Source organism: Sinocyclocheilus rhinocerous, unplaced genomic scaffold (assembly GCF_001515625.1).
Source record: "Sinocyclocheilus rhinocerous isolate Xijiao unplaced genomic scaffold, SAMN03320098_v1.1 scaffold1764, whole genome shotgun sequence".
NCBI classification, from domain to species: Eukaryota; Metazoa; Chordata; class Actinopteri; order Cypriniformes; family Cyprinidae; genus Sinocyclocheilus; species Sinocyclocheilus rhinocerous.
In genome coordinates, this window is record NW_015642520.1 from 345,692 (window position 1) to 360,336 (window position 14,645).

The 14,645-nt window shown below is 40.9% G+C and overlaps 1 protein-coding gene across 1 annotated transcript in view; it reads right to left on the reverse strand.

Annotated features, from left to right (window-relative positions):
• Positions 1 to 14,645, reverse strand: part of LOC107755968 (baculoviral IAP repeat-containing protein 6-like) — a 110,430-nt gene that overhangs the window by 68,170 nt on the left and 27,615 nt on the right. Inside the window, exons 12-41 of the mRNA XM_016572932.1 lie at positions 13,558 to 13,783; positions 12,224 to 12,384; positions 11,986 to 12,117; positions 11,751 to 11,882; positions 11,317 to 11,483; positions 10,877 to 11,010; positions 10,268 to 10,429; positions 10,048 to 10,179; positions 9,802 to 9,899; positions 9,452 to 9,599; positions 9,219 to 9,352; positions 8,976 to 9,122; positions 8,464 to 8,651; positions 8,062 to 8,367; positions 7,714 to 7,813; positions 7,286 to 7,500; positions 6,947 to 7,155; positions 5,795 to 6,141; positions 5,452 to 5,671; positions 5,214 to 5,350; positions 5,006 to 5,143; positions 4,435 to 4,565; positions 4,199 to 4,330; positions 3,860 to 4,075; positions 3,028 to 3,211; positions 2,718 to 2,918; positions 2,172 to 2,305; positions 1,394 to 1,553; positions 1,196 to 1,312; positions 623 to 777 (exon numbers count right to left, since the gene is read on the reverse strand). Of these exons, the coding sequence (XP_016428418.1) occupies positions 623 to 777; positions 1,196 to 1,312; positions 1,394 to 1,553; positions 2,172 to 2,305; positions 2,718 to 2,918; positions 3,028 to 3,211; positions 3,860 to 4,075; positions 4,199 to 4,330; positions 4,435 to 4,565; positions 5,006 to 5,143; positions 5,214 to 5,350; positions 5,452 to 5,671; positions 5,795 to 6,141; positions 6,947 to 7,155; positions 7,286 to 7,500; positions 7,714 to 7,813; positions 8,062 to 8,367; positions 8,464 to 8,651; positions 8,976 to 9,122; positions 9,219 to 9,352; positions 9,452 to 9,599; positions 9,802 to 9,899; positions 10,048 to 10,179; positions 10,268 to 10,429; positions 10,877 to 11,010; positions 11,317 to 11,483; positions 11,751 to 11,882; positions 11,986 to 12,117; positions 12,224 to 12,384; positions 13,558 to 13,783 (5,063 nt within the window). The remainder of the gene's footprint in view (positions 1 to 622; positions 778 to 1,195; positions 1,313 to 1,393; positions 1,554 to 2,171; positions 2,306 to 2,717; positions 2,919 to 3,027; positions 3,212 to 3,859; positions 4,076 to 4,198; positions 4,331 to 4,434; positions 4,566 to 5,005; positions 5,144 to 5,213; positions 5,351 to 5,451; positions 5,672 to 5,794; positions 6,142 to 6,946; positions 7,156 to 7,285; positions 7,501 to 7,713; positions 7,814 to 8,061; positions 8,368 to 8,463; positions 8,652 to 8,975; positions 9,123 to 9,218; positions 9,353 to 9,451; positions 9,600 to 9,801; positions 9,900 to 10,047; positions 10,180 to 10,267; positions 10,430 to 10,876; positions 11,011 to 11,316; positions 11,484 to 11,750; positions 11,883 to 11,985; positions 12,118 to 12,223; positions 12,385 to 13,557; positions 13,784 to 14,645) is intronic.

Genomic DNA, 14,645 nt, shown 5'->3' on the forward strand with positions numbered 1-14,645 from the left:
CCGGTGAGTCTCGTGAAAACCAACGTTTGTTAACAGGAGCAAAGGAAGCAAAGTTTCCTTACTTTAGCAAAGGAAAACCAGTCTCCTCTTGGCTTATATCGAAATCCTCCGACATTCTTCTTTACAAATCCTCGTTTTGTACTTCTAATTCGAGACCGTTGCTTTGTTTTGATCTCTTCCTTGCGCTTCCGTGTTCGTCACTTCTGAGCGGCGCATGCGCAACGCAGACGCCTATGTCATCCGCCCGAAGCTGCTTCCGTGTACAACAGTGTGCACAAGCTAGATTAAATTGATTACGTTTTAATATGGTTATTTTATACAGGAGGACTTTGTTGACCCCCCCGGAGCCGTGTGAGGCACTTTTTATTATGGATGGATGCTCTTTATTTCACTTCTTTTGGACTGATGAACTGCAACACCTGCTGACTGCCATTAAACAGCTTGGAAGATCAAATACAATTTTTTATAAAACTCCGACTGGATTCATCTGAAAGAAGAAAGTCATACACCTAGGATGCCTTGAGGGTGAGTAATTCATGGGCTAATTTTCATTTTTGGGTGAACTATCTCTTTAAGGGTAAACTCAGTAAATGAAAGTGACAAATCCAGACTGTGCCCGCACCTGAACATGATGCACTTGCAATAAAGAGAAGAGTTTGTTGAAGCAGGTGCTCAACATGGGGATGGAAGAGGCTTGTACCATCAGACTGCTACTGGGGGGAGAGCTATGGAATCCACGCAAAAGAGAGTCATCTGTCCCATTTGCAGACTGGGTCACTAAAAAAAAAAGAAGAGAAAAAAAGACCATGAGGAGTGGGGACGATATTAGTTCAATTAAGTCGAATCACTTTAGAAAAAACAAAACAAAAACGCATGGCTCCCACAACTTTGTACCAGTGAAATTTACTTTAACAATTATTAGTAATTACCAGAAAAGAAAATTTTATAAAAAAAAAAGAAAAAGATTTTGTTTAGCTCACAATTTCTGCAAAAAGAAATGTTTTAGAACCGAGTCTGAAATTGAAAAATGTATACTCACTATACACTATTCAAGATTTCATTATTTAATAAATGGATAACTTTTTCAGTGCTGGAAATAATATATAAATAATAAACATAAAAAATTTTTTTTTTAAAAAGTCCTTGCTATTTCCTTTACTGCGGGAACCCTGTACACATGCTTTTGTGTGTGTACCAGAAGGAGATGTGGACGTTAGCGCCTGCAGTATTGCGTCTGCCTCCAGTGTTGCCATCATCTTCAGCATGAGTTCTGCCTGCTGTTCTAATCCCACTTCCAGTCGAGCGTCCAGTGCTGGGATAAAAAATTAAGGTGCTTTACCACTCAGATTTTATTATAGCTTTTATTTTATTGATTTATTTTGACACTTCTCACCCTGAGACACAGACACTGAGAGGTTCTGAGATCCAGGCTTCTCTGTCGTGGCAGCCGCAGGGGGTTTGGACACAGGTATGCCCACACCCCCTGTGTAGGGGTTATAACTGTATGAGCCATAGTCAGCACCCCAGTAATCGTACCAGGTACTACTGATCGGCTGCAAGAGAGAACATAAAGAAACAAACAAAAAAACAAACAAAACAAAAACAATCTCAGATACTTGTCTCTGAGGAAAAACTGAAAAATACTTTACTGGAAAAGCTGTTAAAACATTGGCTTTGTGTAAAACAGCTCTAAATATTACTAATCGTTAATTACATAATGCATGCAAGATAGGGGTGAAACAGTTAATTGCACAGTTCACTTCCCCCAGTTCTTTATGCATGTTTATACCATGTAACTACGAGAATAAATGTTGTGTGAATTATAATTTGTCTACTTTCAATAGTAATTATTATGGTATTATGGTTATTTTCCATGTTGCTAAATCGCTGTACTTTAAGACATTTCACAATGTAAATGTCTGTAAACAGTGTGCTACATTTTCTAGCAATTGTGATAAGAGCTTTTGCAAGAAAATGAGTAATCGGATGGGTATGAGAAAGTCAAGAGGTTAAAATATGGGTTAAGATAATAATATGGGCTATCAATGTAGCCCATATTTTAGCAATGTGCTAAAATAAAACAGTGACCACAGAACCGTGAGAAATTTTAACCATTACACACCTAATGCTGAAAGACAGAAAAGGAAAGATAAAGAGAACGAGGTCCATACCTTGAAAACCTTGGCGGCGAGTGGATCTTTTTCCAAATCAATATCTAAAGGATCAATATCAACATCCATCAAGTCTTGTAGCAAGTCAAAGTCAATGTCTTTATCTTTTTCCAAAGATGACAGTGGAGAAGCACCTTTGGGCAACGAAAAGACCTTTAATATTGCAAGAGCAGCATACCAAGAGAAGCAACTACACAGACAGCCTTCTTTAGGACGTCCAGCTGTCAAACTTCTCTTAGACCGACAGGGCGCCCGAACAGTGGATTGTTGACCCATTTTGAATAAGTTTTGACATAAATCTAACCCAATAATAAAATGACCAGCAGCTATAGGTTTTACATGTATATAGAGTCAAAATCATCTGCACTGTTCCAACCTCCTGTCCACTGCATTATACCACTATTACATATTATAAAAAAACAAACACAAAAAAATACACATGCAGCTCATCTAAGAGAGGAAAACAAACTAATAAACAACAGAAACAAAAGAAAAGTGAGGGTCCGTGTGAGGTGACGTGCTATTCGGGCAGGGTTACCAACGCACTTTGGAACACAGAGGATGTCCCGGGTGTACCTGCGATGATATCGGGTCCCAGAGGCTCATCGATGGTCTCCACCAGTGGGATGGGGGTCGGCTGGGGGAGCGAGTCATCGGAATCCACCACTACAGAGGAAGAGGCGGCCCCAGCCTCATCAGCCCCCGCCCCCTCCATCCCATCCACACACACCGGAGACAATAGCTCTCCTGCAAACAGTTACAACATCTAAATATAAAACATGGATATGTAAAACATGTATGACAGTCTGTGGGCCACTGAGACCGCTGAGAACATCTAAAACACATACACACACACCTGTAAGAATGTCCTGCAGCATGCAGGTGAGAGAGTACTGGGCCCAGGCTCCGCCCCATGAGATGTCCGCGCGGTTGAAGTCCGTTCCCACCAGTAACAGCAGTAACCTCTCCAGCTGCTGCTCTGAAACCACCTCACACAGGTGGATTGTGGGTCGTGTTGCATTTGCTATTCTGGCCAATACCTGAGCAGATGGATGAGATTTAGAACATTTAAGAAAGACATTGTCTAAAACATATACACGATCATTCAAAAATTTGAAGTCAGACTGATTTTTTTTTAAAGAAATTGATACTTTTTTTCAGCAAGGATGCATTAAGCTGATCAAAAATGACAGTAAAGACATTTATGTTTCTATTCAAATAAATGCTGTTTTTTTGTTTGTTTGTATTCATCATAGAATCCTGAAAAAAATTTAGCACTGCTTCCACAAAAATCAGCAGCAAAATCTTTTTAACATTGATATTAATAAGAAAAATTACTGAGCACCAAATCAGAATATTAAAGTGATTTCTAATGCATAATTTGACAATGAAGACTGGAGTAATGGCTGTTGATTTTTCCATCATAGAAATCATTTTTTCTTAAACATATTAAAATCAGCCCATTTAAAAAAACAAAACAGCTCATTTAAATTGTAATAGTATTTCACAATATTTTTGTTTTACTGTATTTTTGATCAAATAAATGCATTCTTTGTATTCTTTGTAAATGCATTCTTTGAAAAAATAATTTAAAAATCTTAAAGACCCCAAAACCTTTTAGTGTACCAAAATTAAATAGCATTTAAAACAGCACACTTTTTTTCTGTATGTCAAAAACTATGTTGCACCTTGCAGACAAACAGTAGCAGGTCTGCGTGACAGGTAAAGTCCATGGAGAGGAGGAAGAGAGCAAGCTTCTGGACGACGCAGATGCAGCGCTCGTGAGATAGCGTGAAGGGCAGGAGCTCCACCTCAGGGATCTCTTTTGCCACTGACGCCTCTGAGTCCAAGGTGGAGCGTGGCCATTCGGCTGTCCGTCTCAAACGGATCAGATCTTTAAAGTGCTGCCAAAGAAAAAGAACCACAGGGATAATGTTACGATCTGTTCAAAGGCTACTTTTATCACTGAATGTTGTCCCACACCCACCCCTAAGGGACACGGAGTTGAGAAAAGTTTGGATTCTCACCTTGGATGTGGCTTGTTTGAGTTTGGCTTGTTCCACCAGCAGCTTGTAGGAGGAGCCTTTGTTGCTCTGAATTTTCTCTTTCTCAATTTGCTCTACTAAAGCCTTCTGTTTGGCTTTCAATAAATTCAACTGCTGAAATGAAAGGAGAATTGATTAACATCCACACTACAAGTAGAAAGGAAAATATTTCAAGTTCAGATATATAAGCACAGGATGTTTGTGTGAGACACATTTACCTGTTTATGGTGGACTAGCTGTTTGCGGATCTTGCGCGAATATAGCCGATCTAAACTGCTGTTGTTGCCTTTGGCAGATCTGCTTGGGTTATGAGACTGCAGACTGTTGTTTATGAAACTCCACTGGTTCCCTGGAGTGATTGGAAAGAGGAAAACAAAGACACATTACCAGTGAAGAAACATCTCTATACAGTATGCACACTACCATTCAAAAATTTGGGGTCAGTTTTTATATTGGGGTCAATATTTTTATTTAGAAAGGACACATTAAACTGAACAAAAGTGGCAGATGAAAACATATCAGAATGATTTCTGAAGGATCATGTGACACTGAAGACTGAGTAATGGCTGGTGAAAATTCAGCTTTGCTATCACAGAAAGAATTACATTTGATTAGATATTAAAATAGAAAATTGCTATTTTAATTGTAATAATATTTTAGAATTTTTTTTAGCATGAGAGACTTTAAAAACATTTTCAAAATCTTACCAACCACAAAACTTGTGGAGAGTAGTGTATACAAAACACTGGATTTTCAGTTTTTATGCTTGTCCAGGCCTAAGAATCTCACCTGTAAAGGATCTTTCTCTGTCTTTAGACCCCAGAGGTTTCTTAGCTGCAGTGGCTTCATCTTCCACACTCGCCACATAGTCGAGTAGTCGAGAGACCAGCATGACCACCCAGCTGACCATGGGGATATCCAACACACCTATAAACACACACAAAACTGTAACATAACCATAAACGCACATTCCCAATTCTCATTCTCAAACACGCACCTTCTGTCCTGCGGGGCTGTGATGCGCTAGTCTGTTGCAGAGGCGATAACAGTGTGTCCAGAAGGTTCAACAAACCCTCTAAAACCCCACTGTTACCCAAAGATCTTTGGCCAATACAGGACAGCAACATAAATACCCTGAGGAAACGACAAGACGGATAAACATGAAGTCTGAGTATCCTCGGGAATAGTTCTGATAATTTTATACAACTTCTGCAAGAGTGTGTTGTTTGTGTTACCTGTCCTGAGGGAAGATGAGCAGCTGCTCGGAGTTGTAGAGCTCCTGCAGGACGTTGGACAAGAATTGGCCCCACCACCTCTCGCCTCCACACAGCTGCACCAGCAGCAGACCTGCATGCAGACGGATCTTAGGAGTTCCACTGATGCACAGCTGTTTAAAGAGCTCCTCACACGCCTGGGCGTGAAACGTGTTCTGCAACACTGAGGGCACAGAGTGACCTGAGCAAGAGAGAGGGAAACATTCATTCTGACATTAAAACTGAAGGACTGGAATAAGGTCAATTCAAATGTAATGTCACTTTTAAAAAGTCAGGTGGTGTTGGGAGCGGCTGCCTCCCTCACCATTACAGCAGTGCAGCAGGCTGAGCAGCGTGTCCAACAGGTATCTGATGATAGTTCTGAGCTGCTCGGTAGAAGAGTTCTGGACCAGCTCTCTGGGGTCGTAGTTCTCGGGCAGGTGTTTCCGGGTGGCTCCCAGAGACACACGCAACCTCTGGACAGCGTGGTGCGCCAGGTTGAGCTGCAGCTGGAGCTGAATGCAGTCTTGGTAGGCAGAGAAAACACGGGAATCCTCCTCAACGGCTTTATCGGGCTTGCGCAGGAAGTACTGTGCATTATTAGCACTGTTAAGAGGTGGCAGGTCGATGTTCTGAAGTAGTGTCTCAAGTCGATGACAGGCCAGATTATACCTATAAGAGATTAGCATATTTAATACAGCATAAATTCCACCTATACCATTTGTGCAAAATGAAAACTTGCATTAAAAATGTTAACGAAATCTTTTAATTATTAGCACTTATTACAGTGTAATTCTAAATACATGACCATTCAAAAGTTTGGGGTTCGTAAGATTTTTTAATATTTTTGAAAAATTGTCTCTTATGTTCACCAAGACTGCATAATTTAAAATAAACATTTAAAATAAGTGTTTTCTATTCTAATATGTTTAAAAATATAATTTATTCCTGTGATGGCAAAGCTGAATTTTCAGAACAGTTTTTCTACATAATATTTTTGTGGAAACCGTGATATTCTTTTTTCTCAGGATTCTTTGATGAATAGAAAGTTTAAAAGAACAGTGAAATTAAATTTGTAACGTTATATGTCTTTACTGTCACTTTTGTTCAACTTAAAAGGGGTCATATGATGCTTTTTTTAAAGATCATTATTTTGTGTATTTGGTGTAACAGAATATGTTGACATGCTTTAATGTTCAAAAAACACATTATTTTTCAAATACTGTACATTATTGTAGGTCCTCTATGCCCCGCCTCTCTCAAACGCTTCGTTTTCTACAAAGCCCCGCAACACTCCAAAGAGAAAGGAAAACTTGAAATCGCATCATATGACCCCTTTAACATGTTCCTGCTGAAGAAAAGTAAGAATTTCCTTAAAAAAAATAAAATAAAAACTAAATAAAACTTGCTAACCCCAAATTTTGAATGGTAGTGAATGGCAGCTCATTTAAAATTCTGAATTTGCAGCCTCACTGACCTGCACTGAATGTCTTCCTGTAGGGCCACCATCATTGACAAATGTTGATCCAGATCTGGCTGACAGGCAGCTTCGCTCTCTCCCCTCAGAGGATCATGCATCAGCTTCAGTTCACTTTCCCATGGCAGGATATAGGTGTGGCCATAATAAAAACCCAATGGGATTTTAGCCCGGGCATTAGTGCTGCCATATCGACCAATCACAGTGATCTGGGGGAGGGGCACAGAATGAGTGACAGTGATGTCTCAATATAAGAATGATATTCTCTGCATTAAAGCTCACAGAAAACAAACTGCTATGAGCCCTGTACACATTTGATTATGATAAACGTGTATAAACCTTCATGAATCTGCAGACGGGAGGTGGCAGCAAGTCATGCAGAATCAGCGAGTGTGTGCTGATATCTGTGGCGACCACGAGTCGCCTCCCATCCACCTCCTCCCCAAGATTCCAAATGTCGATGGAAAGGGAGGCCAAGTCAGCACATGTGGGGATTAGTGCATCCGTCAGCAACACCGGTCGGCCGAAATCTAGAGTCACAAACCGTCTTGCACCTACAGAGAAAAGACATTGTCTTTACTTCAAAGATCACACGATCCAAATATGTACACCAAAACATATAGCCAAAGCAAATGCTAGATTTTGTATAATATAATGAAAAAAAATTAAGTCATCCTTCCAATTCCCTTGGAAGTTTTCTGGGACCCCTCAGAGGGCCACAAGGTTGAGAACCACTGCTCTAGTGTGAGGGCTGAAGTGGCAAGTACCTGAATGCATTCGTTCGATTATTATGGACTGGTGTGGTGGAGGTTGTAGAAAGTGAGAGGCCTGTGAGATTGCCAATGCCAGGCCACTTCCTATGGGGTTCTGCAATGACAACACACACACACATACACATTAGCTGAACACAACCCACAAGTTTAACTACAGAAAGTAAATAAACAACACACAGCCCCTTACAGGAAAATAAAACATTTATGCTACATTACTAACTAGCCTCTGCTACTGTGCTCAAATTTGCCACAACATCAATTTTGGAGGATATTTGATAAATAACAATAATAATCATTTAAACAGTATGAATATACAAGCACGAGGAGGTTTTCAAAACTTACTGATTTGGCTTTCTGTGCGTTTTTATTCTGTGCTGAAAGGTTCACAGGTGGAGGATCAATGACAGATCCTGGGAAGAGCTGAGCCAGTTCCACACTAATAGCCGCAGACACTGCCTCATTCGGTGGGGTGAGAGGAGGCGTCATGAACAGCGGTGTAGTTTTAGGGGTGGGCGGGATGACGTCAGAGGGGTGGATGAAGAAGCCTGGGGCAGAGGACGGGTTGGATGGCACAGAGTTGACAATGCCTGATGCTGCGGTGGCTGCCGCTGAGGTGGTTTGGTGAAGTTTGGCCTCCAGCTTTGCCTTCTGTTTCAAGAGATAACCAATTACATAAAGTCATAAAGTACTGAATTAATCGAGACATCAAGATTAAAATGAATAAAGAATGTATTCATGTATGACCTGCTGCTGGAGTTTTAGAAGCTGTTGCTGCTTCTCCTGAAGAACTTGAAGCTGCTGTTCGGCAGACACCATTGCATGAGACAGAGACTGCAGGGCCACCTGTGCAGCTGAGCTAAGGGCCGTTGACGCCTCGCCAACCGTCCCGGCAGACAGCCCTGTCATTGTGGGTGTCACGCCAAAGGTGCTCACTGTAGAAGATCGTAAAGGGAAACAGGCTTTAACACTAAAGGTGCAGTCACATTTACTGGTGCTCAGCGAAATATTTCATGCAAAATTCAATAATTTAAATAGAAATCAGATCAAGTTTCACATGACTGTCAAAAAGTTTTTGCAGATTTCAGGAGTTGCTTGCTTGGCTGCTTGGTTTGAAAGTGACATTTGTGTGAGCTGTGCTTCATGCTACACTAGTTTCTGCAAGTGACCACACCTTAAAAGATGAGGTCCATGATGACACAGTTAGTGGTAAAAGAAACAAGATGTGAAAGAGAGGAAAAGGAAAGTGGGATATATACCGGTGAACATACTTGCATCATCCCTCTCCACCCTGGTGCCATCACTGGTGGAGACGCAAGTAAAGTGCAGGGGTTCGACCTCCAGCAGGCCGGTTAGAGCAGTAAAACTGCCCTCTGCCGCCCCACTGCTGTTTACCTTCCCATTACCTGACATTAGACCCAAAAACCATTAAATGTTTGTCTTTCCAATTTTTATATTTATTGATGAATGTAAGTGCATGAGGGAAGAATGCATTGGCACACCTGAGAGAATATCGGACAAGTCAATCTCATCCGACTGGACCCCAATGCTGCTGTTGTAGGCATTCTTACAGGAAGACCCGCTCACCTCCAGGTCAAACAGTACTGGGTCAAATGGAGACCCATACAGACCATATCTGAATAGAGATGACCATGACAAAACTATTTGATTTCCTTAAAATGATCACTTCTACGTGCTCAGAAAAAGCTTTTTTGAACAAATAAATAAAGCTGACCTGGTCTGCAACAGCGCCTCAAGTGGAGTCAGGCGGTCCTGCAGCTGCCGAGAGACAGCAGTGAGCAGAGAGGCGCAAGCAGTACTGCAGCCGGCCAGGTCCTCATCTTTCACATAATTTAACAGGACAAAGTACCAAAAGACAGATCCTGAAGGACGAAGAAAGACAGGAACACAAGCGTTTTAACATTTTTAATTGAATAAGTATAAGTTTTTTTAATACTTAATTAAGAAGTTAATACTTTAAGTATTGTTTAATAAATAGTTTACATTTTTTGAATGAAACAGTCTCATCATCACTATAACAAATATTAAAAGGCACTATACATTTACAACTATAAAAAAAATTACCTCCTGTGGCAGCAGCAGGCAAATAAGGCATATTATCCAGAAGAGCTTTAAACAGAGCCTGGCCAAAACCCTGCTGACCGGGGTCTCCTTTACCGGTACTAAAATGTGAAAGACATTTATCCATTAAGCTTAATGAACAAGACACCACTGTATCTGCACATGTTAAGTGGAAAGTCTAGTTCATCAGTTCTGCAATGAGACTATAATAAGACTGAAGATCAGAAAATAGTGAGGCTGCAAACTCACCTAATGCAAAGTGCAAGAAAGCGAGAGCATTTATGAGCTATACTGCGTCCAGCCTCAAAGAAACATGCCCTGATGATGTCTGTCAGCCGTCTCCTAGTTTTAGTCAAAAGCCCCTCCTTCCCCTCTCTCAAACTAAAGGACAAAGGATTATAAAATTCATTAAAAGAGGCAAAAGATAAAACTGAAAGACTAAAAATGCAGACGCACAGTGACGCCTCACCTGCAGGGTCCGTTGGAGTAAACCCCTGCCAGCCAGCAGAGGATGTCTAAAATGAGACTCTGACAGTGTTCTGAACTCTGTCCGTCTTCTCCATGCTTACACAAACCTCTTAGCAGCTTTTCATGGAGCTCAGGAAACTGAAGCATTGCACAGCGTTGCACTCTGGGAAATAAAAGCAGATAGACAGCACATTCAGACAATGGACTGGCTGTTGTATTCCTTAAAATGCTTCACTGAAACAGGGTAATAATTGCTTTCTTAATGTGCAAACTAACACATGCATACACTACCGTTCAAACACTTGAGTGTCAGTAAGATTTTTTTAAAGGAAATGTATAGATTTATTCAGCAAGAATGCATTAAATTGATCAAAACTGACAACAGAGACACTTTTATTTTAACAAAGACATTTTTATTATTTCTTTCAAATGCTGTTCTGTTGAACTTTCTATACTGTTGAACAGTTATTTGTAATATATCAGAACAGTTTTTACTGTATTTTTGACCAAACAAATGCAGCTTTGGGGAGCATAAGAGACAGAACATTAAAAATCTTACCAACTTCAAACTTGTGAATGGTAGTGTATAGTACATACTTGTATCTCTTACCGTTCTTTTGGTACAGACGTTTTCCTAAATCTCCTAATTGTGACAGACACTTCCTGGAGCAAGTCACAGCCCCGCAGGTTATCAGGCTTTTTAGGGGTAGACTGAGGATCAGCTTTAGACGTGGAGGCCTTTTCCTGAAAAGGAGAGCGATTTTATGAAAATTAGAACTGTCGTGTTGGTCATCATTTGGCCTTTACCTCCATGCAAAGAACACAGATCAAGTGAAGAGTTATATCTTTTATGAAGCAATGCAGCTACACAGCCACCAGAGGTCTGTATAGTAGTTAAGACAACTGAATCTCACCCACAAACCAGCACTCAAAGCTATGACGTTAGTGTTTGCAGAAATGAAACAGCTTGAACAAACACCAAGGATTACACGCTTTAGTTTAAAAAAGCACAAAAGTTAATTACAGTTCAAGTCAGTGTTTGTACTGTACCTTTGTGGCCTGAGCCCTCTGCAGCAGGGATGAGAGCGAGTGAGCTTTACTACTCTGAGGTTTGGCTGAGGGCATCCGCACCACCGGCCTCAAGCTCTCATCCAGACCTTTATCATTCACTGCTTTAATGTGCACCAAGAACGAACGATATTTTCCCCCTGCCATGCCTAGAAAGGGGAATGAAAAGGAAAATGACGATTTCATTTGTTCTAAACATAAGAGAGATTTACAACAGAATTCAGGACTATGACATCAATGTTTTAATGTGCATAATTACATCTCATTTACTAACACCTAAATTACTTTATTTAAAGGTGCAATCAGTATTTTTTTATGTTGCATATTCATGCCAGTTAAATACTGTACGCAGCTCTGCACTTGTTCATAGCTGTGTTTTTTCACTGTTAGTCTACTGGCACACTGTTCGGGCAAACCTTTGAGGAGTTTGGGACTTGTAAGACTCAGCATCCCTGCGTGTCCAGACAGATCCAGTCCACTGGACAACCACACCGGCCCACACAAGATATCATCTTTGTGCTCCTGCAGGAACGGACACAGCCTGGAGCCTGAGACAGATAGAGACTTATTATTAAAAAATGCTGACAGATGTTAGCATAACAGGTGAACGTTTTCAGGTGGTCAAGATGGCTTAATCATCAGGACTCTTACCTGGCGCCTCCTCGATGTCCATGAACTGGATGTCCTCTGAGAAATCGTGCAGGTGAGATTGTCCATTCTTCTCTCCATTTGAGTGCAGGACATGAGACAAGGGGAAAACAATCTGCCTGTCCACTGCTGTCTCTGCAGTACAAAGTGTTACACAACAAAAGATTAATTTGGGGAATAAAATCGGACCAAACTAGCCCACGGAATCTAAGGTATCTTTTTCAGCTTAAGAGTGACTCACCATTCACTTTGCCCAGGCCTGGTGCTTTGTTCTTCAGCAGTGTGACCTGGATTTGTGGGATGTTAGTAATACTGCTGTTTAGCACAAACTTGAAGTCCACATGTCCAACCATGCAGGCTTTGGGCAAGACCAGCTCGAACACGTGCTCGTCCCAGCTGGAGCTGAAAGAGAGATATTACACATTACATGCAAAAAAGGGGGGAAATGTCTACGGAAACATTAAAACATTTTTAATTAAATATTTATATTTTATCTATTTGTGTGTGTGATACTAGAAGAACAACACATAGCTGAAAAAACGTCTCAGCCAATCAGATTTGAGGACCAGAAACAACTGCTATATAAATAAATATATGTACGTATGTGTGATTTTAAAGGGGTCATGAACTGCCTTTTTTATTATTTTGTACTGTTCTCTGCAGTCTACTAATAATGTAATCAAGATTTTTACATCAAAAAACATCATAATTTAGAAGAAAATGTATGTACCCCCCTCATTGGAACGCTCTGTTTGAATAGGCGTGGCGGATTCTAGACTCGGAAGTAAACACCCACTGCTATGATTGGCTAATAGTTGTGTATGTTTGACAGCCTACATCCTTCATGGATGGGCGCTGCTATGATTTAGGTTAAAAAAAGCATAAATACTCAGTACATATCAAACAGTCTGTAATAACAGACAAAGCAATAGTGACCAAAAAACGTCTTTTAGTTTCAGTCTTTCTGAAAATCCTGCGTCGAATTGTGCCTTGTTTGTAAACTAATCCGCGGTAAAATGAAGTGAACAAAGGACCAAGTTCTTACTGACATGGTCTGGAACTTCATTAAAAATAAAATTCATCCATTCTTTCCTAATGTTGGGATCAGAAGGAAGGCTGTGGTTTTCCATAACTTGGCAATGAACAGCATCTTGTTGTCTTCGGATCCATCTTTATCTTTTGATTTCTGCGTAGACCTGCGTTTGCCTCTCTCGTTATTTACACTACATGTGTGAAACTGTGGGCGGGGCTAAACAGGCAGTGCTGTAGAAGCAGGCATTGATCTTCTACAGTGGTGGTGTTTAGTTAGCCACACTATTACATCATAAAGTGGCACATTCCACAACCTGTCGTTTTGGCAGATTGGCTTCAATACAAGCTGTTTTTAGACTAACGAGAAAGTTTTGAGTTCTGAAACTTACAGGATGTTTTATAGTACAATGACCTCTAAGATGCCAAAAGATCAAGGGAATTTTGATTTCTCAGTTAACTACAACTGTTTTCATACATACATGATCATGTGTACTTGGGTGTATGCTGTATGAGGGAGAGTGTAGGCTGTTTGTGAATGCACACCTGTCACTCTGTAGTTTCCAGGTGCGTGTGTGTTGTGCAGCATCGCCGTGGTGCTGCTGGTGAAGGTGTTGCGGATGCCGCCTTTGCTGCTGTTCTTGCTGCACCTCCACCCAGCAAGGGGGCACTGTTGCCGAGAAGCGTGGCGTCAGCGTTTCAAAACGTGTTAGTTCCACCAGAGATGAAAGTCTCTCTACGGTCAATGGCTGGTCCACTAGGAGGTCAACTCCTGCCAAAAGAGACAGCTTACTATACTGAACACTTCCACAGGTATGAAGCAAACCACCATTTTACTGCTAGTGAGATGTACACAGAGAGAAAATGCAACATCAGATGACACAATGAACAAAGAAGAACACAGAGAGGAAAATTTCCCAGAAAGCTCACATCAGCTGTTTTAAATACACAAAATCCAATTCAGCAGGACCAACTGATTTCTTAAAGGGGTCATATGATGCGATTTCAAGTTTTCCTTTCTCTTTGGAGTGTTACAAGCTGATTGTGCATAGATAAGATCCCTGAAGTTGCAAAGACTAAAGTCTCAAAACCAAAGAGATATTCTTTATCAAAGTTAAGACTCTGCCACGCCCCCCTAAAACGGCTCATTCTAACACGCCCCCACATATCTACCCCACTATGTGGAAATATTTGCATAATCCCGCCGCAAATGTGCACGCAAAGAAAGAAGGCATGGTGTCAGTAACCGCAGTTAGTGTTGAAGCAGCATATCAGGGAGACGCTGTGTGTTTCTAGACGAAAGCAAAAGCACTTTATTTGGCCTTCCAGAAGTAGATGCAATTAGGAATCATTGGTTAAGATTTATTTACAACAGAACAGCACAACCCAGATGTTCGAATTTGTGCAACGCATTTTATGGACGACAGCCAATCAGAGCAGACTGCGCTTGTCGGAAGGAGGGACTTTAGGGATGTAATGGTATGAAAATTTCATATCACGGTTAGGGCTGGGTATCGATTCAGATGTTCCAATTCGATTCGATTTCGATTTTCAAGCTCTCAATTCGATTCGATTTTCTATTCGATTTCGATTTTCGATTCGATTTTTGATTTCAATTCTGGATTCGATTTGAC